The sequence below is a fragment of the Onychomys torridus genome, chromosome 4 (assembly GCF_903995425.1).
Source record: "Onychomys torridus chromosome 4, mOncTor1.1, whole genome shotgun sequence".
NCBI classification, from domain to species: domain Eukaryota; kingdom Metazoa; phylum Chordata; class Mammalia; order Rodentia; family Cricetidae; genus Onychomys; species Onychomys torridus.
In genome coordinates, this window is record NC_050446.1 from 80,514,036 (window position 1) to 80,534,992 (window position 20,957).

At 40.5% G+C, this 20,957-nt stretch overlaps 1 protein-coding gene across 2 annotated transcripts in view; it reads right to left on the bottom strand.

Moving 5' to 3' along the window:
- Positions 1–4,126: 4,126 nt before the first annotated feature.
- Positions 4,127–20,957, bottom strand: part of Elp4 (elongator acetyltransferase complex subunit 4) — a 212,845-nt gene continuing 196,014 nt past the window's right edge. The window contains exon 10 of one of the 2 annotated variants that reach the window (XM_036186477.1): positions 4,127–5,677. In XM_036186477.1, coding sequence (XP_036042370.1) covers positions 5,546–5,677 — 132 coding nt within the window. In that variant the 3' untranslated portion in view covers positions 4,127–5,545. The remainder of the gene's footprint in view (positions 5,678–20,957) is intronic. The other variant, XM_036186478.1, reaches the window with a different exon arrangement.

Consider the following 20,957-nt stretch of genomic DNA (forward strand, 5'->3'; position numbering starts at 1 on the left):
TAGTGTGGTGTTACAAATTTTGTTTCCACATTAGGTTAACATCCTAAAGCAATGCTTAGGTTCATACACACTCCATTTTATAACCTGATGTTTCACAGACATCAGAAGTTGGCAACATATCAGGGGAAAGAAAAATCACTTACAGCTGTGTGGATTTGCATCCCACAACATGTACAGAAAAATGGCAATATTTCTGATTTATCCATTTATTTCATTTGAAAGCTCAAAGTTTAGAAATAATTTTTAAAAATGCAACAAGCAATTCACTAGGAGTTCTGTTTTGAATTGAAGCTGGCATTTTTACACTGGGCAGCCAGTCTCCACTGTAGTTTCATTGAAGTATGTCCAAAGGTTGAGTTCTTAAACGAGACTTTCTGCAAGCTGTTGCCTCTCTTAAGTAACCCCTCTCCCTGTTCTGTCTCCCCCACTCTGCCCAAGAGGCATCCTATCCCACTGAACCCCTACAGCCGTTCCCATCTGAGTCTTGCTTTCTGTGCCACTGTGGATGGTTGGAGGGTGGAGGGGGAAGGTTGCATGTCGAGGCATAATGAGCACAGACACATCAACGGACAACAACAAAGCAGATTGTGACTGGCCAGTGGGAGTTCAAGGCCTTCAGTCATTGGCAGCTTAAGCCAAACATCTCCAAATCTACGAAGCAGGGCCCATTGTTGGTCAGTTGTTATTTGCAAAGGAGCACAGATCTGATCATGTTTAAAGTGGCGGCACGCAGGGCAGGAGTGCCTGAGCCCAACAGTGGATGGAAAAAAAGAAATAAGCCTTTGTTGGTTAGAAAAAGGCCTGCCTGTTCTTTTTCTGTCTGTTCTGTGCAACACTTAAGTCAAAGCAGACATATTTTCTTCAGTAAACTTCAGTGAAAAATGTGTGCATGTTGTGGGTCCTGACTGTCTGGATTAAAAATATTTAAACATGGAGAAATGTGGGGGGGGGGGGGGCACTTCTATGGATTTGAACTCTGATTTTTTTTTTTTTTTAAATACCTCAGGGCAAATGATAAAAAAAAATGATTTGGGGATTTCAATATAACCCTACAGTTCAACATCTCTCATTTGATAGTTAAGGTCATACTTCCGGACAGGTCATTTAGGTCTATTAGTGTTCGTCCTAGCAGAGTTGCTTTATGTTTGGAGAGGGCATTCTAACTGGCTTGCTATTTGTGTGTGTGTGCTTTTGGTCACTGTCCATGTCAGCCTGCACTGCCTGCTGGCACCTATACACCATCAGTACAACCGCCCTTGTAGACATTTCCACCTCCTGACATTTTGCAGCCTCCATTCCCTGAGGATGTGTGCTCAGGGACTGTCAGAAAAGGGCTATGTTGCAGCCACTGCTGGCAGCCTTACTTCTTCCTCAGAAATAAAAAAAGAGCAGTTTCCAACTGGCTGTGATTTTGGCTGGGGTCAGGCAGCCCGTGCCCGCCCATGGCTCTGCTGAGTAGAGCACACAGACTACAGAGAACAAGAGCACACGTAATTCTGGGGGTAAGATCTGAGAGTGCTGTGAGAACTGATGGTCTGGATGTGTGCAGTTTGGCACGTATACAAGTCCTCAGAGGGTCAAGACTGCCTGGGCGCAGTGGCCCAGCTTGGTAGATCTTGAAGTGGGGATGCTCAGCTGTGGAAGCCTCTGGTTGAGCAGAGGAGAACAGCCTTGCCTTCTGCCCACATGCACCCTAGAGAGATGAGCTAGCTGTCTGTATCCTAGGCTGTGTGGTCCCAGTGCCCGGGAATTGGCTTTTGATTCCCAGTAATCATTTTCATTTGTTGATTCACTGACAGGTATATTTATAGATTTGGCAATGGAAAATCTACAGGGATGTTTTAGTACCATTTTCCAGGACGAAGACTAAGTTTTCTGACATCCTCTGTGCAAACAGCTTACATTTTATCTCAAGGTTTGACTGACTTAGGGACATCAGGTGAATGGAGAGTTCAATCACTCTAGATGAGTGGTTTTCCTTTCAGTTCAGCTCCTCATGTGTGGTGACCCATCCCTAGCCATAATTTTATTATGGCTGTTGCTATATCATAGCTGTAATTTGCTACTGTTACAAACTACAATATAAATATATGATATGCAGGAATGAACCCTATGAAAGGGTAATTCAACCTCCAGAGTGGTCTCGACCCACATGTTGAGAACTACTGTTGTGGGTGAAAACAACTTTGCTTTGTACTGCGATGAAATTCCAAGGATTTCCCCTTCCTCAAAGCTGTACCTTCCAACAACTCTTACATGGTGGTTACCAACTGGCTTCTCAACAGTGCTTACATCATCTCCTCTTCCTGCTTAAATGAAAGATCATTGGGTTTCCTAAAAGTTACATCTATGGTATAACATTTAGCTTTGTTCTGCAAGCATTTGCTGTCACAGGATGGCACTGATCATCTCTATTCATGTCTTTGTGCTCTGGGCCTTAATGTTCTCAAGAAAAAAGAAAAAGTACCTTTTTCTTGAGGGGGTGGTCTCTATATTGAGTTGATTGATGGCAAATACACATTATTCTGATTTTCAATAACTTTTTTTTTTGGCCTTGGTCATATATGACTAAATTGCTCATTTTTCAAGTTCAAAGTGTAAATCTTTAGAGTTTATATTGCTTAATTCGAATGCTGCTAATGGTGACTATCTTTGGAACATAGTAACCTGATGTCTTAGAGATGACATTAATAATGGGCTTAATCGATATGAGTTTCCCCACACACCCTTGTTGTAGGTGTATGTGGGAAATGTATGTCCCATTCATTAATATGAAAAGACAGGGAATCAACAACAGAATACCTCTTGCTTTTGAAGCTTTTTCATCTGTTCTGGTGTTAGTACAGGAAGGTCCTGGGCAAAGTGCTAAAAATTAAGTAAAAAACAAGATAAGAAAAGTGATCTCGCTTAGCAGCTGTTAACAAGAAATCCAGAGGGTCTCAGAGCCCTATACCTGAGCAATCTACAGGAGTCAAAATCTTGACCTCATGTTTAAGAAAGGCAGATCTAGCACAAGGATTAGGACTACCACAAAGGGCTTTGGGGTTCACACACTGGAAACATTGAAAAGATATAGAGATGTTACAGATCTCTATTTGATAGTGTTCTTAAGTATTTATATTCCAGACAAGTTAAAATCTATGAAGAGTATACATTTCATAATATATTAGAAGTACATGCATATATACAGTAGCATATAATATATATAGATATATGTTATCATTTGCAAAACAATGTTTTCATGTAGGAAGTTATTGGGGTAATAGAGAACAAATAATTTCCAGATGAAGGAAGACATATTTTTAGGACAGATTTTTATCAGAGGAAAACAAAACAAAATAGCATCATACATCTGTTTCCAATAGCAGTAGCTTCTTCTTCTTCATTGTTATTATTATTATTATTATCATTATCATTATTATTATTATTATTAAAATATGCTGGGTTAATCTGAAAAACAAAGTGGTGACCCATCCCTAGCCATATGGATGTAGTATTTTTGGAAAGCCAGCTACTCTATATTTAAGAGTTTGAAAAGTTTAATTTCTATTTAAACTAAAGGTTCAAATATGCTTACTCAATTTCTAGGGAATTTATCTATTTGTAAAGTGCATATCTACTAGTAGCTGACTGTTAATCTTACAGCTATAGCCAAGAAGCAAACCAATGATCTATTAAGTATTTTATAAGCAATTTATATATCTGATGGCTTCACACTTCCTTTCAGAGTCAAATGCCATATAATTGTGCTGTTGTGTGTTTGTGTAAAGTGAGTCACAACAGGGCAAGAGAAAGGTTAGTTACTATAACAACCAAACATTCACTTCAGTTTATTCCCTATCCGTTAAAGAACAGCTGGGCTTTGGTGGATTCCTGTGCAGCATGACTTATTATCTAGGGAGGAAATCAATTTTTTGAAGTTGTTTTAAATCTTAAAAGTACCTCTCCTCAATATAAAAGCCCTTTAATTTTAACTGACAGATCAATTCTGAAACTTTATTTTGAAAAGAAAATGGGGAAGAATTTGTGTCTTTAGAATTAAAAGGTATGAAAAAAATAAACCAGACATTCTAAAAAAAAAAAAAAAAAAGAACCAACTTGATTTTTTTTTTTTTTTTTAGTGCTAATGGAGCCGTTGTGACAAAATAGTTGTCTTTTTGATTTTATCACAAAAAATAAACTGGTAGTGACAGGGTATGATGGAGAGATTTGACATCCTGGCAAATCACTGTCATCGATTCAATTATTCTAATTCTGAATAAGAGCTGTATACAGTGTGTGTTTATGCTACAGTGGGCTTTTTTTTTTAAGTGACTGACATTCATCATATTGGTTAGACAGTTTTAAAAACCTAGTCTTTGTTTTCTACAATGTTGTCAAGAACAAATAGAGTATAATTTGTGGTATATTAAAAGGAAACTGCTTAAAATGTTAGTTTAAGGTGCTTCAAAATATTCTAATTTATTTGAAAATGTATTTTGGAAATTCAATTTCTGCCAACAGATGTTAAACATCTTTTTAAAAAACGTGAGTCTTTAAATACATGCAAGTTGCTTTTTAACTTTCACTCTGTACCTATGATTTGTCAAACCCTTCAAGAATTATGGACCCATGACACCAAACCCTAGTGTGTTATATGAAAACTTGTTCCATATGCTGTGTTCCCAAGACATGGTCCATGGTTAGAGATTCATTAACATGCTTAGCCAATGCTCACGGTTAACAAAGGGTTGAGGTGACACAATGGAAATCTGAGTTCCTTTCAGGTTTTCACATTGTCTTAGACCCACATTATGTAACCTGCTCACTGGGCTTCAGGACACATCTTTGGGACCCAGCATTAGTGGAGCTGCCAGCTTGAATTTCAATCTCGAATTTTGTCTGTTGAAACAATTTCACAGTACCGATGTCAATTATTTAGAACTTTAGAGCATCAGTACACCCAGCTATTTTTGTACAGTCCATCAGGTTCTATATGTGTGGAGTAATTAAGCCAAAATCCCCCAAATATGGCTGTTTTGTCTTTATCACTTGAAATAACAGGATGCACAAATGCAAACTGTTTCATATACTAGCAAACAGAACATTCTTTTAAAAAAGGCTTAGCAGTTTTTGGTGACTTTTTCAGAAACACAGAGCGATGTATCCCACACAACTTGAATTATTGTTCTATACTCTATGGGTGAACATGTCTACCACCATCATTCACGACACCATCATCCACATGAACCAATGACCACTCTAAGGCACATCATGTTTTGGGGTTTTTTTTTTTGGTGTTTATTTAAAAATTAATTAGTATTTTAAAATACACAATAGCAGCTAATGTCAAATGATGGTATTTCTGCTCTATTATTTTTGTACAAAAGTTGGTGGAAAAACAAACAATGAAACAACCCGAATTGAAGAATGGAGGTTCCGTTTGGAATCCTGTGTTTTTCAAAGATTGGAGGGTCAAATCATTAAGAAAAATATTTACATAAGCTATTTGCAATCATAATTAGGGTGTCAGATAATTCCGCATGCAGTTACTAAGGAGGATTCCCTAGAAGTCCAGGTGCTTCTTGCCTCCGGCCATCATGCCACAGCCTGGGCCCAGCAGCTTGGCGGAGTCTGCCAGATCCTGTTTGCTTGAACGGCTCACTGTGTCTGACAAGTCTGGAGGCAAATGCAGTCGCTGTGGCACATTGTGAGAGAAGGGAAGAAGAAAAAAATTAATTTTGCTTTCCCCACACACTTCAGAATACAATATTATGCTCTGTTGATCAGCATTTAGTCTTGCATATGAAATCTCTGCTAAAACAATTCCTCAGACGGAGCCCATTATCTTCATATTCCATTCTTACTAGGTTTTTACAAATTACAGCTACTGTTAGAAACTGGACCAAGATTCTCAGTGGAATGACTTCAGAGTCCAAAACCAAATCTAGTAAGATTTTTCTTTTTTAGGTGGGAATGAAAACATGCAAATGCACAAATTGAAAAAATATTATGTTACAGTATTTTCTTTTTTTTTTTTTTTGGTTCTGCTTTTGCCAGGGTCCTAAAATGCTTCTTAATCAACTATGGCTTTTCAGGAATGGTGGATTCCCACAGATGCTTGCTTCTCTTTGTGTACAAGTTGACTGCTGATTCTATTTCATGACTATACTTTTTCTAGGAACTTACATTTGTCACAGATGTATTGGCATAGAGAGAACAACGCTACTGGATTGCAGTGCTCCCCTATGCACAGGTGAGCTAGCCACGACACTGACTACAGGTTTGCCTCAATTCATAACACTGGAGTAGGCTTTCAAAAGTGTGGTTGGCTTTGAGTACCCAACTCCTGGTTTTATCTTCCTCCACATCCAAGCTCACTTAAGCAGACCTACCCCGCAGCCAAAACTGCAGATGTTACTGTGGTTAGAAAAAGACTCTTACAGTTTTAAAGGAATGTTTTTCTTTTGAAAGCAATAAAAGCCAGGGATGGAGGTACACACCTTTAATCTCAGTACTTAGGAGGAAGAGGCCGGTGGATCTTTGAGTTCAAGATCAGCCCGGTCTACAAAGCTAGTTCCAGACCAGCCAGAGCTGTTACCCAGAAAAACCCTATCTCACATGCCCACTCCTCCAAAAAAGAGAGAAAGGAATATAAAAGTCTTTTAATTATCAGTATTATCAGCCTCCTCTGCCCCCACAAATAAAAATTTAGTTGGGAGGTAGAGGTAGATGGATCTTTGTTGTGAGTTTGAGGTCAACATGTTCTGCAAAATGAGTTTCAAGCCAGCCAAGTCTACATAGTGAGACCCCCCCGCACCCCCCTCCCAAGTCAAAATTAAAGGAAGGAGTTGACTTTCCAGATCAGTGGATTCCACATGACAAACATAGCTGGAAAATATTAAAAAAGAAATGATCTGTATTGAACACACAGAAACTTTTTATATCATTATTACTCTCTATTCAATATAACTAACAAACATCGATTCACCTGGCATTTTCATTGTATTAGGTATTACCATAGTCTACAGGTCATTTAAAGTTCCTAGGAAGATATGTGTAGTTATAGACAAACACTATGCCATTGTATAGGAGGGGCTTTGGTATCCACAGATTTTGGGATCTGCAGGGGTTTTATAATCACTCCTCTAGGGTGATAAAGGATGACTCTCTCTGTTATGTGAGGCACAAAACAGGAGGCCTGGGCCACAGACAAGACAGGATAGGCTAGTGTTTGATCAGAGGCAACCTGGCTGGGACCTTCATTTGGAAGACTCTCTTCAATGGGGGAAAAAAAGGCTAGGTGGTTTTTGTCAAAATGTTTGCCCACAAGCATATGTTCCTGATAGATGCTTTCCTGATGAAAGGCTTCCTTGTTGTCATGTAAACACAAGCTGTGTGTAATAATCAAAATATTTAGAGACATTTGAGATAATTTATGAAAAGGGTCTTCCTTGATTTGTTTGTCTCACATACAAATGCATTTCCAATGAAAACAGAGGCATGGTCAGCAAAGGTGTCAAGCAGGTGAAGGAGGTCAGAAAACCTGGGACATTCACCCAGAACCGTTCATTTCACTTCAGCACTCAGCCTGCCGCTTACTAAGTAACTGTTCATTTCTTGAGTCTCAGATGAGACTTATTTGTTCCCAGATAATTCCTTCAGTTCTCTGTACTCCAGTTGGTCTCATAGAAGATTACAAGCAGAAATGAGAGCAGGATAGGCTCAGTGGTCTAAAAGGAAGCATGACTCCTGGGTCTGAGGCGACGAGTGTCTCTGCAGTGTTAAGACAGTCACTGACCACAGAAGAAGCAGGAGGAAAAGAGATTAATTGTATCTGTGTTTCACTCCAAGGCCTTCCACACACCTGGTTTCCTACAGCCACAAATATGGCTATAGGAAATCATCCTCACAGTGAACTCTCTGGGTTATGGATACAAGAAAGGCAGAGGAGAAAGCTTTACAGAGATGGGACCTGAGTGGGCTCTTAAGTGGTGGCCTCAGTTCTCACAAGAATGGGATTTGCCCAGCAGCAGGAACAGTGTAATATAAGGTTCAGCACCTGCATGAATACTCTAAGCAGGAAAGCAAGCGCAGTTTATCCAGGATGAGCAAAATCAAATGTATTTTAGGAGCTCAACTATTTGCTCAGTGACTGCCTAAGCTCTTTTCTCTTCCCACTTTATCTAGGCAATGAGTGAACCAATTGGCTGAATGCCCATCATTGGAAAAAAGAAAGCGACATGTGACATGCTTGGAAATCTTTTGGGTTGAATTATCTTAGAGAAAAGTCACATATTATTCATGTGCTACTTCTGATCATAAACATTTGGGGTAATATGAGTAATCACTCCTAGCCAAACACTTTACTGCAAAGCTGGTTATATATTCTTGTCCTCTGAAAAAGCCCAAAGAGGGCTGGGAAATCCATGCCTCTGCATGGCTTCACTTGCTTTTGTTGATTTCCTGAATGTGGTCGCCATGCAAGGTAAAGTCTTGAGCAGAGTGTTTGGTTCTTTCTTTCCAAGCCTCCCCTGTGTGCCACATCAGTGTGATGTGGAGCAGTGGAACAGAGGAGCTCAGGTTCCAGCTCACCAGGTGTGTCAGGGAGCTCTCCTAGGAGGCTTCCAAAGCCTGCACATATTTGACATGTAAATGCTCAGGTGCCACTGCATCCCAGATCTGTCTTCTGAAAATGTATGCTGCATTGTGACCTTCTTTATGACAAACAGCAAGGCTGTAGTGTAGATAAACTTTTAGATGTTGAATTTCACTGAATAACATTTTAAATAAAAATGACCCAAATGAAAATGAATAGGATGAATGCATGCAATGAGTCTCAACCAGACAATTCACGTGTCTGTTTTTATACCTGAGCAAAGGCCCAAACGAAAATGGATCTTTCATCTTGAGCTGAATATTTTTCCATCTAATTTTGTGTCCTCAGATTTGGAGAGGGAAAGACTGTGCAGATGAGGCAGGGGATGGGTATATGGTTGGCTGGCAGCCTAGTTTTTGTCTTAGTACCATATCTGTATGGGTAGAGAGAGGTATGGGAAAATAGGAACTCCCATGATTCCCACAGGAAATTGGGGAATTTGCAGGGATCTGATGTGATCAATGGCTTCCCTCCTGCCACTGTATGGGAGGAAACAGCATACTAAAACACGCTGGGAGGTTCAGGAGTTTCTGCCAAAGGCATATGCATTCCACAGAAAGCCAAGGCTAGAACCAAGTAGCAGAAGTGGCTCTAGGGCATCCCAAAGAGGACAGGACTTTGAAGTTCTTCCTGAAGGTCTGCCTCTCCATTTTCCTGGGCTTAGCCACTATCTATTGGTCCCTTCTGGGCCAGCAACAAACTGATCCTATAGACACACAGAGTGGGATTTCCTGTCTTAATGGTTCCCTTACTAATTCTTTTTCTTCCCAACTGCCAGACCTGTTCTCAGTACCCACAGTCCCCAAACAGAGGGCCAAAATAATGGGGATCACACCTGGACTGGAGGCAAACTGAGAGTAACTATCCATTAAAGTCAGTCTAGTCAATTTATAGTTCTTAGTTTGCCAAAAGAAAACCACCAGGCACTGTCTGTTTTCTGAAAACAGTTGATGCAGTGCATTTTAACCCTTAGCAGTTGGATAGGGATTTGTCTACATCTTTTACAACTTTCTCATATTCCCTGGAAAGCCAGTTTGTGTTGCTCAGAACCATGGACATTAATCTTTCAGAATAGTTTTCAATATATTTTCATTTTCTTTTAAACATTCATACCTGATGGGGGGTCTATGTTGGTCCCCTAACTGAAGATCTGTCACTTTGCCCCAGTGTCCAAGGCCCTCTAGAGACAAAGCAGAAGTCAAGGTGCAAGAGCCATGGGCATGGAGGTGGAGTGACAACATGATTCCTGCCTTTGCCCTTCACTTTTAGGGCAACCTCTCATAAGCCAATGACTTGTCAAAGCCCCAGTGTGCTCATCCACATGAAGGCACACCTGTCTCCTCACAAGACTGCCATGGACATCAAATGACATGTACAGGTACTTCATGGACTATCAAGCACTATACTAACATATTTAAACCTCTTTTGCTAAAAAATAGATTTCAGGGGGCTCAAAAACTACATGTAGTATGACACGATGAAGACACGTGAGTTTACAAAGTGAATCTAGAAGTATAACTCACTATACATAACCCAAAATGACAGCAATTTAGTTACTGGGTCTCAGGACATAAGCAGAACCTCAATATTTAGTATATATTATCCCCCTCCATTGCAGCTCTGTAAATAAACATAAAGGAAGCTGCACCCACAATTCCCTGCCTGGCTTCTAGGCCAGCGTCAAAGTACATGCATGTATTAGAAAAGTATGGTGGTTTCACTGAGAAATGCTTCCCAGAGTATTAGGCATTTTGATTCCTAGTTAGTGGTGCTGTTTGGGAGGTCTATGTGGGTTCAGCCTTGCTGGAGGAAGTGTGTCACTGGAGCACTGGAGGCAGCTTTGAAAGTAAATGCCTTACCTACAAGTTTGCCCTCTGCCTCATGCTTCCCTCTCCAACCACTATGCCTGCAGCTCGCTGCCCTGTTTCCCTGCCATCATGGTTGGAACCAGAAGCCCAACTAAAACTCTTGCTTTCTTGGTTATGGTGTTTGATCACAGCAACGGAATAGTGAGTAATACAGAATGCAATTCAGGATCCACCTCATTTTAAAAATCTGTCTTTTGCACATGTCTTCACCGCTGACAAAATGGTGAATAAAGGAAATGTCAGAATATGAAGCTCCTCCACCTGGGTTTTAATAGTTATTTTTCCTTCTTCACACAAAGGAGAGGAAACAAATGAACAGCAAGCATCCATCCCACTCCCTTGCAGAGTCTCTCAGCTCTGCGGGCCTTCACATGCAGAGAGCTTGCTGGTTTCTATAATCATACTCTGTGTGACACAATGAAGTAGAGTACAGGCTAAGCGGCCATTACAGAGGCATGACTGTCCTAAGAGCGGCTTGACAAAGGTAGAAATGTCATCACTCACAACCTGCAGGGCCAGGGGATCTGATGCTCCTGGCCTTTTCAGGAACCTGCGCGCGTGTGCGCGCGTACACACATACACAATAAATATATTTTCTTTTCTTTTTTCTTTTCCTTCTTCTCCTCCTTCCTTCTTCTCCTTCTCCTCCTCCTCCTTCTTTGTTTTTTTGAGACAGGGTTTCTCTGTGTAGTTTTGGAGCCTTTCCTGGATCTCGCTCTAGACCAGGCTAGTCTGAACTCACAGTGGTCCGCCTGGTTCTGCCTCCCGAGTACTGGGATTAAAGGCGTGCGCCACCGCCACCCAGCCATAAATATATTTTCTTAAAAGGTGGAAGTGTATTTATTCTTCACTTTATACCCACAAGTAGTCAATTCTGAGCACAAATGATAGGTCTGCCTTTAAAATAAGGAGATCTACTTCTGGCTCCAAGACTGATGCTGAATGGGGAAAAATGTGGCCAAAAAGACAGGATCTGGAAGTTGGCCATGTCACTTCTATACACAACCCAAATTTAGACATGGAGAGACTGAGCTGCAAAAGAGGCTTTGTGCTTAAATGTATGTAAAAATGTTGATCAAGTTTATTACACAATTGCAGTGAACCACAGCTCACCTTTTGGGACTCCATTTTCAGTTTCTGACCAACAAAACACACATCTAATTCCCCCCCCCCCCCCCCAGGAGCCTAGCATGAGGGAGGCTAACACAATGCTTTCTTATTCTATTTTGTAGGGAGACTTCCCTTTCTTCAGTGGAGAGATGAATTTCCTAATAGAGGATGGAGCAGGCTTGATACATTCATCATTATTCTACAGTTTCAGACTGTTGTTTTAGCTACTAAGAATGCCAGTGTCTCATGCTATTATATAATTACATTATTATTGTGTGTGGTGTTTGGTATATGTGTGTGGCATGTGCATGTGAGTGTGTGACTGTGTGTGCATGGAGCAGCCAAAGTAGGACAGCAGATGCCTTCTTCTGTGACTCCCACCTTTTTATTTATTTATTTTTTTGTCTTTCTCACTGAACTATAAACTTGCCACTTTGGCTGGTTGGCTGGCCAGCCAGCAAGCTTTGGGATCTGCCTGCTTCTGCTCCCCAGTGATGAGGTAGGGGATTATGCAGCCATGCTTGGGTTTTAGGTAGCGGCTTGGGATTTGAATTCAGGTTCTTACTCTTGCAAGGCAAGTGCTCTTACCCACTGATCCACTTCCCCAACCTCCAGTTACTATATTTTTATTCTTTTACATTTATATTATTCAACAATGATTATACTATTATAATGTAACATTATATTGCAAGTATTTCACATTTGGTTAAAATACTACAGTGTGATATACTTCTGCCTAATTTTTCATGAATTTTACACCATCCTCATATCCACCTTGGCCATTGGGAACAATGCCAGAAACAATTTCCCCTCCCCCATTTCTTACCCTTTTGGATTTGCAAGTGTTCATTTGGTAGTGGCTGAGTAATTTTGGAAAGCAGTCTGCTACACATGGTGAGGTTTTTCTTTTTTCTTTTTTCTTTTTTTTAAAAAATTTTCTTAAGGTCCAATTCATTCTCAGGATTTAAGATTAAAATATTTTCAATTAGTGACATATTTTTACGCTATTATTTGAATTAAGAAATTCATTTGGTTTTGGTTTTTCTTGATTGATCTGAAAATTAGACAACTTCTTAGAGCTGGAACACTGCATACTGGCTGCCCATTGAAAAACGCTCAGGTGTGCAATTATTTTGACCGTCAATTATAACTGACAGTGTTGTCTTGCCTCCAAATCTGCTTTCACCTCTCTGAAAGCAGACTGTGGAGAACTTACCTGTCTAAACAGAAGTGTGATTTGTGAAAAGGCATGTGTCTGTGGCAGAGATTGCTGGCTTACTCCCAGTATCTATCTATTCTTTTTAGAAAGTAAGAGAATCCTGAATACTAGAAGGGCACATGGCCTCCTTGAATAAAGGCTGCATTTCCCAACTTCCTTTGCTAACAGATGAGGTTGAGTGACTACGTCTTGGTCACTCTGTCTTGGGCAGAAGTGCCATGGTTAATGTTAGGATGAGGTTTTGTAAAGGGAGTAGGCACTTCCATCTCCCCTTCCCTCTTAGTAAGTAAACCTCACCAAGAAGGCCCCTCTGCCTCTCCTCTGGTCAGACTCTTTCCCATGGACTGGGTAATTAGGGGCTAATGCAGTGTGCATCTAGAATTGGTATCAATCTCATAGCTGGGGGTGGCACATGCCTAGTCCAAGACTCTTAAAGCAGAGGCAAGAGGATCAGTAGTTCTAGGCCATCCTTCGATACTTACAAAGTTAGAGGCCAGCCTGGATTACACGAGATTCTGTTAACCCCATACCAATGCCAAATAAATAAATAAATAAATAAACAAACAAATAAATAAATGAATAAATAAATAAAATAAAATAAAATAAAAAGAAGAAGAAAAAATGGTTAAAAAAAAGAAACCTCTATTTTTCTTTGCTGAATATGTTCTTGGGGCACAGAAACCCTGAAATCTATGTCCAGATGCCTACAAAGCCTGCAAAATTCTTGTTTTCAGGTTTGTCTACTCCTGAGTGCACTGTGCTGTACGTGTGTGCACTCTGAAGTTCCTGGAGTAGCAAAGGCATGGCTGTTAGTAGGCACTGTGTATGCTATGGATGTGTAAGCTAGGTATGCACGAGTGTATGAGTGGTCTCATTTGTAGGAAGAGAAAGGAGGTGGCCTGTCGAGTAATTCTCTCTGTTCCATGTTCTCAAGTAGAGAACTCTGCTCCTAAATTCCAAGAAAATTATATTTTTGAAAGAAAGAAGAGAGACATATTTAATGGCTTGACAACTTCAAAATGTTTCAGCATAATTATGCTATCCTTTCTTTGCATTCCTGCTTTAGGCTCTGAAAACATTCAGGACAGACCTAACTTCCTTCTTTTCACTTGCGGACACACAGTCTTAAGGGCAGGTGCTAAAGTGGCTATTCTGGTCAAAGATGGAAGCTATGTGCTAAGGGCAACAAAGCAAAATGACGGAATGAGTCTAGGAGCTTGGGTTGTCCAACTTAGTCTATGTGAGAGACACAGACTTCTGCATTATCCAAGGCACCCTCAGTGGATCACTATAACAACAGCATAACCCTCCACCCTGTTAATATAGATCTTGGCAAATGACACATATAATACCCAAGTTCTATGATATACATAATAGTAGATGTAACCATCTTGTTAAATAAGAAACACAGAGCCAATTGCAGAATTAAAAGTCAAGAGATCAGAGCAATAGTTAAGAGCTATAAACCTTACCCTTCACTGCCGCTCCTGTCCTTCTAAGATTCCTGCTACACATATACTTTGATTTAGTGGTTGGAAGGTGGGCAGGCAGGTCAAAGATCAGCTTGTTCGTGTTTTTTTTTTTTTTTTTTTTTTTTTTTTTTTTTTTAATCATATCTGTGATAACCCGGAAGGCAAACCTTATACCTCTAATCAGTGGCTCATCATGAAATGTTGAAAAAATTTAGAATACAGGTGTGTCTGTTGACTCTTGTCACTTTATAAAGAGATGAAATTATGCTAGAACAAGAGCACAAGCAAGAAGGGACTATAGTTCTGTAAAAGGAGGTACCCCGCCTAGACCTCACAGTCTCAACCAAAGGCTTGGTAATTCAGGGCCTTGCTAGTCTGCAAACACCTGGATGTTCTTGTATCTGTGTACTGGAGGGGTGGGGGGAGGCAACATTTGCCAATGATGTCTATGCCTCTAAGCCTTCTTAATGACCTTCACTAAGGGCACAGCCTGAAAATGGTCAGGTGAGGGGTGCTTATTTCAATCAAGCCTATTATTCCATGTGGTACCCAGGCAGCTACTTATAAAATGAAAGAGATCCCAGGAAATAAGATTCAAGTCTTAGAGCAGGCCCTTGGTAGCCACTCAAACTGCCTTCTGGTGTTCCCTCCTCATAGCAGGGGCTGGAAAGATGTAGATGAGGGTTATCCAACTCCATACATCTGTGTACTAGGTTTAGAAGGTGGAAGAGAAGCAGGATCAGTTTTCCTGCTGTGTTAACTACTGCAATTGGCAGGCACTGATGCAGAGATGATTGTTCTGGCATCAGCATTCAGTGACTAGATACTGGCTTCTTAAGTGTTGAGAAGCCTTTGTGGAAGTAGAGATTGGACCAGTGTTTAAGTGTCCAGCTAGCTGCTTCCTGAGGGTCAAGAAGCAGTGGAAAGTGGGACTTAATAGCCCCAAGGATGTGGCCAAAGAGCTGTGTGTCCAGTCAGTAGCTTTAGTGTGTGCGTCGGGTCTCCCAGCTCATCCCCTTCCTGTTTTCCTGGAGTCCGGTTTGGTGACAATGCCCTCCAGTTCCTCCAAATATTTCACCCATCCCAATGTTCTGTTAATAGATTTTCTTTCTGCATAAAATAATTAGGCAATATCTGTTTCCTGCAAAGAAACAATCTCTTTGGTGGGGATAATTTGCACATGGAACCGAGGGGGAGCAAATGGGTTGGGAACATTCTAAGGCAGTGGTTCTCAACCTTCCTAATATTGCAGACATTTAATACAGTTCCTCATGTTATAGTAGCCCCCAACCATAAAATTATTTTCATAGCTACTTCATAACTGTAAGTTTGCTACTATTATGAATCATAATGTAAACATCTGTGTTTTTTGACACCATGTGAAAGGGTTGTTCAACCCCTAAAAGGGTTGCGATCCACAGGTTGAGAACTACTGGTCTAAGGCCTTGAGGGAATTGAACTGCCTAAGAAACCACAAACCTGGTCAGAAGCCTATAGTATTCAACTCCGAAAGCCACCCTACTCCTCAAACCTCAAAGGGCACATCTTTCAACAGCAACTTCATGCAGCAATATTTGATGATAGCCAAAGAAATGACTTCTTAAAGGAAAAGGAAACAACTGATCAGAAAGACCTCTTTTCCTCCCTCTCCCTCTTTCTTTTTTTGAACTTCAGGTCCTCCTGCCTCTCACTCCTGTGTGTTAGGATTACAGTGTTTTCCACCATACTAATTTTCATTAGATTCTGAGGGATTGAACCCATGACTTTTACATGCTGAACAATCTTTCTACCAATTGAGTTATATCTCAAGACTCAAGGACAATTTTTTTTTTTTTTTTTTTTTTTTTTTTTTTTACAAACTACAAGGGCATAGGAATTTTGAATTTTCTAACTGGATGGATTGTTTATCTATCCCTGGGTAAGGGAATAGGTATTTATGGGAAGAATGTGAGCATGGTCTTGGGTTACAAAGGGCTGTCATATTTGACAGAGACTGATAATTGTTTGCAAACATCTATTCTCCTATTTCCTTTAGTACTGAGTCCCTTAAATACAAGACCATTATAACTAATGGCTTCCTTTAAAGGCTTCCCTTGCAGCTAGCTATGGACCATGTAGCTGAGTCCAAAACAATGAGTAGAGCAGGAGTAATGTCACACCCACAATGCACTGAAATGATTTGAACTCAGACAGTCTGGCTTCAGTGTCCACAGTAAATTTTCTATGTGTCAGAGTGTCTCTAAACATTAGAGACATTGAGCAAGATAGGTAAGATCCCTGCTTTCATGGAACTTGCCCCAGAAGGGACAATGTATACTTCCATAGTTCAAGGAGAGATTGGCAGCATAGGACAGCAGGCAAATGTGGACCATGTGGATAGTGAATAATACTTGAAAGGAAATGAAATATGGTGACATCGTACTACCTGCTGTGGGTACCACTTTAATTGGTGAAGATTTTCCTTAAGAGTACATCTGTGCTAAGTTTTTAATTTTGAGACAGGATTTACAAGACCTGGAGAAAGAAGATCCAGATGATGAGCATAAAGTTGAAAAGTTATGAGGCAGAGGTACGCTTGGCATGTTTGAAGGGCAGAAAAATCCCACCTTTTCTGGAGCATTAGACAAGTGGGCAAATGGTTATTAAGTGTGGCTGACAGGCAGGCGGCAGATCTGGTAGGGCTTGTAAATTATGAGAACTGATTTGGAGTTAATTCTGAAGGGCAAAGCCTATCATAAAAGTGATAGAAACATTTTTCTATGACTGTTGATTATTTCTTTACAAAGTCATGTGTGGATATTTTCAATAACGGAGAACAATAGTTACTGCAAACATTCATATTTATGAAATTTATGAAAGATGTTTCCAGAGAACAGTGTACAAAGGCTGTTTTAGATCATGTTTCTTCTGATTTAGAAGAAAAACACCAGTAATGAAGCAGCTCATGTGTCTTTCTCTGCCTCCCCCAGCTTGCTCCTATCTGCTCTTCCTGTGGAGAGACCGAGTTCTACGTGACACACCAGTAATGAAGCAGCTCATGTGTCTTTCTCTGCCTCCCCCAGCTTCCTCCTATCTGCTCTTCCTGTGGAGGGACTGAGTTCTACGTGACACATCTAAGAAGCACTGAGTTTGTGAGAATGACTTTTTCAGGTTGCTTCTCTTAGAAGGGGAATTAGAATCTCCTGGACTGCGGGGTAATAATAACAACACATTCAAATCTTCATGTTTTCAAACTTTCAATTAATATGCACAAAAGTCACATTGTTTTCCCTAGTTCGTACACCCAAAGAACTAGGTAATTCTGGAAACCCTTGCTTGGTATGACCCCTCCTTCCCTTCCTTTCCTCTTCCCTCTTTGCTTTCTTTGAGACAATGATTCTCTTTGTGCCCTACATTAACTAGCCTGGCCTAGCCTCATACTTGTGGCAGTCTTCCTGCCTCAGCCTACCCAAGGCACAGATTTATAGGCTTGAGTCATCATGTTTGGCACTGATTTTACTTTTTATACAAACTAAAGGGAGTTCTTTTTCTTCAGATTCCCCCCTTCTTTTTATTCTCATTTATGTGCTGAGCTTAAAAAAAGCATTTAGATAACAGAATAATATAACTTGAGTTGTTACCTAAAGTTGAAAAGAAAAGAGACAACATAGAAACACCTTTTCCCTGTGCTCCACCACCTGCCGTACCCCTGCACCACACTACCCACTGCACCCCATTACCTTCTGCACCCCTGTGCCCCACCACCCACTGCACATTCTGCACCCTTCCCTACCCTGCTACTTCTTGGGAACGGGCATGGGATGATGATTAGTCACTAGCCTGACTTCCATCTCTGTGATCCTGGGCCCTGTTGCCTAAATGGCAAAATGGGCTCTTCCTATCTCCCAACCAACTCCCTTTCATCCATCTTTCCACAGTTTACTGTGTAGCAAAGATTCTCACTCTGGCTACCTCTTCCCTGGTCCCAGCTGTTCTTTAATTCAAGGTCTGTATGACTCTGAAGAACACAGTGCAGGAAAAGAGCACAGATGTCCCAGTGTGTGCAGGGACATGGAGAGAAACTCCAGTGTCTGTGGCTACTATCACAGGAAAGGGAAGAGGACAGGTATCCCAGGTGCACTTTGCCTAGGAGGTCCCTTTTGTACTTGGGATAAATGAGAAAAAATTTTAGGAGCAATATCTTGTGGACTACCCATCAAGTTTCTTTCTTTCTTTTTTTTTAAGCTGAGGATCGAACCCAGGGCCTTGCGCTTGCTCAAGTTTCTTAAGAATAGGAAGATGGCTTAGGAAAAAAAATTATGTATGTGTTTTAGATCTGAATGCTAAACTTACAGAATTATTTTAGAAATACATGCAAATGTCTAATCACACGAGAATTCCTTCCCACTCCATCTCTTTCTTCCTTTAAAGCATATGATATGGACACTGCACTGGTTGTAGCAAAGGGAACTTTTTTGTCATTACAATTGAAACTAGTGCCTGTTCCTTGCCATAATCTGAAACCATGGACTCAGTGAACTGCTAGTAGGTAAATGAGTATCTTTGTATCCTGGTCCATTCTGAAATACTAGGGATTCTTAGGACTGCAGCAACACAGTTTGTGATATAGTTCAGCGGCTGGCAGAGGCATGACTGACCCTTAGCTATGGACTAGAATCCTAAGATGTGAAAAGGCAAAACGAGAGACTCTTGCAATCTGATAGTTTTCAAAAATAGCTTAGGTAAGCATGTTACTGCTAGTCCACTAGCTAACTTCCGGAGCTGGCAACTCTGGAGGAGTACTCAGCCCAGAAATGTGGCAAGCATACACTTTTATACCCTGGATAGCATACCCATGAACACGCGTTGGCTTCCTTTTGGCTGCAAGCAAATGACTCCCGAGAGCATAATGGCCAGTGTGTTTCTCTGTCTAATGCCTACAGTGTATGCAGAACATCACTCTCCAAAGCCCCGAGACGGTGGATGTAGTGCTCAGTGGCAGTGGCGATGTAAAACATCCTGACAGCTCTAAATCTCCCAACTACTCTCCAGTTACTTTGAGATCCCCATATTTAAGGGTCTGCTGGTTCCTGGGTATGAAGAAAGAATTTTTAATGGGGACAAATGTAGGTGTTTACTAGGGGAATTGTTTTTATTTTTTTATTTTTTTTTTATTAGGAGCTGCCTTATGTTCAAGAGTTGTATTTACTTTGTCAAGCTCGCCAGAATTAGAAAATCCCCATTGCTAGGCAGCCTGGAGTGCTCACGAAGTATTTCTGGGCATTGAGAACTGAAGCATGTGCTGCCCAAAGGCAGGTTTCATTACAGTGTGTTATTTAGTCCTCTTTCGTCCCTCCCTACCCCCACACTCCAGACAGGGGCACTTCTATAACAGGGAATCTAGGTTACTCTATGCTGTAACATATTTACAGGACTGAAATGCAACAATCAACACATCTGTAAAGCCTGAGGGACAGGCACACTTTAATGGTTTCTTGAAGCAGGCTGATTTCCTGGAGCTTTTAATCTTTATTTTGTCCTGCATGCATGAACAAGCTCTCCTCTACTATAGGTATTTGACACAGTCTACCTGGTATGAATGCAAAGGAAAAGAAAATAACATAAAATTAATTTTTTGTTTTATCTTTGCCAAACCATTCCTGATTTCTTTCACCAGTTCAATGTGCATTGAGGGCTTGGTTGTTATTTCTGTCATGTTGTGTGAGATTTCATACAAATGTAGCTAGGTAGTATGTTTTTGGTTTGACAAAATGAAATGTGGCTTTCTCTCTACTGGTTGGACAAAACCAGTTCATGATGAATGAATATTATCTATCACAGCAAGAGTTTTCCTTACTTTTCACTGACAGACAAGGCATACTCTTCCAGGCAGTGAGCACTTCAAACTAATCTAACAACCTGGTGACATGAGGCAGTGCTGTTTGATACATGCTATTTTATGGGTTCTGAGTGTCATACATGCATTGCTATCATAGATTCTTAACTTCTACTAAATGTGTACAATTAATTACTTGCTAAGGTCTTAGTAAAATTGAGAAAAAAATTTAAAAAATTGATATTAAAGCTCTCTGAAATAAAAATTTCCATTTTCAATTTGATTTCAGAAAGTATGTTAACCCCTGGAAACCCCAACCTCAAGTATCATGGTAAAGTTAGCACAAATTTATAAATGAATCTGGCTCAGCATCTGCCCTGCACACCTCCCTCTACATTCTTCCTTGTGTCCGGGTTTGGAAGAGAGACTGAGAACACACTGGGCAGAGCCAGTGCCCTCTCCACACACCTGGGGCAGTGATGGGGCAGCCAAAGACTCAGTACTCTGGCTGAGGGACACAGACTAGAGGCAGACACAACTCCAAAGAGCAACTCTGCTGAAATGACTTCACGTGTAAGATGCATGCAATGATGCAATTCAGTCTAAGACAGAAAGGCTCTCCATGAATGAAAACTAAAACTTAGGAAAAATAAAGGAAACACAGCAAGTAAAGCAACAGCAAGAACAAAAATACCGATGGAAAAAATCCAGAAAAGAATAAAATATTTATGAATAAATAGGTAAATGATTGGCTACTTTTTAGTTTAGTTTTTTTTTTTTTTAATTTGTTTGGCTTAATCAAAATGCACGTTTCTATAGAAATGTTAACAAGAGC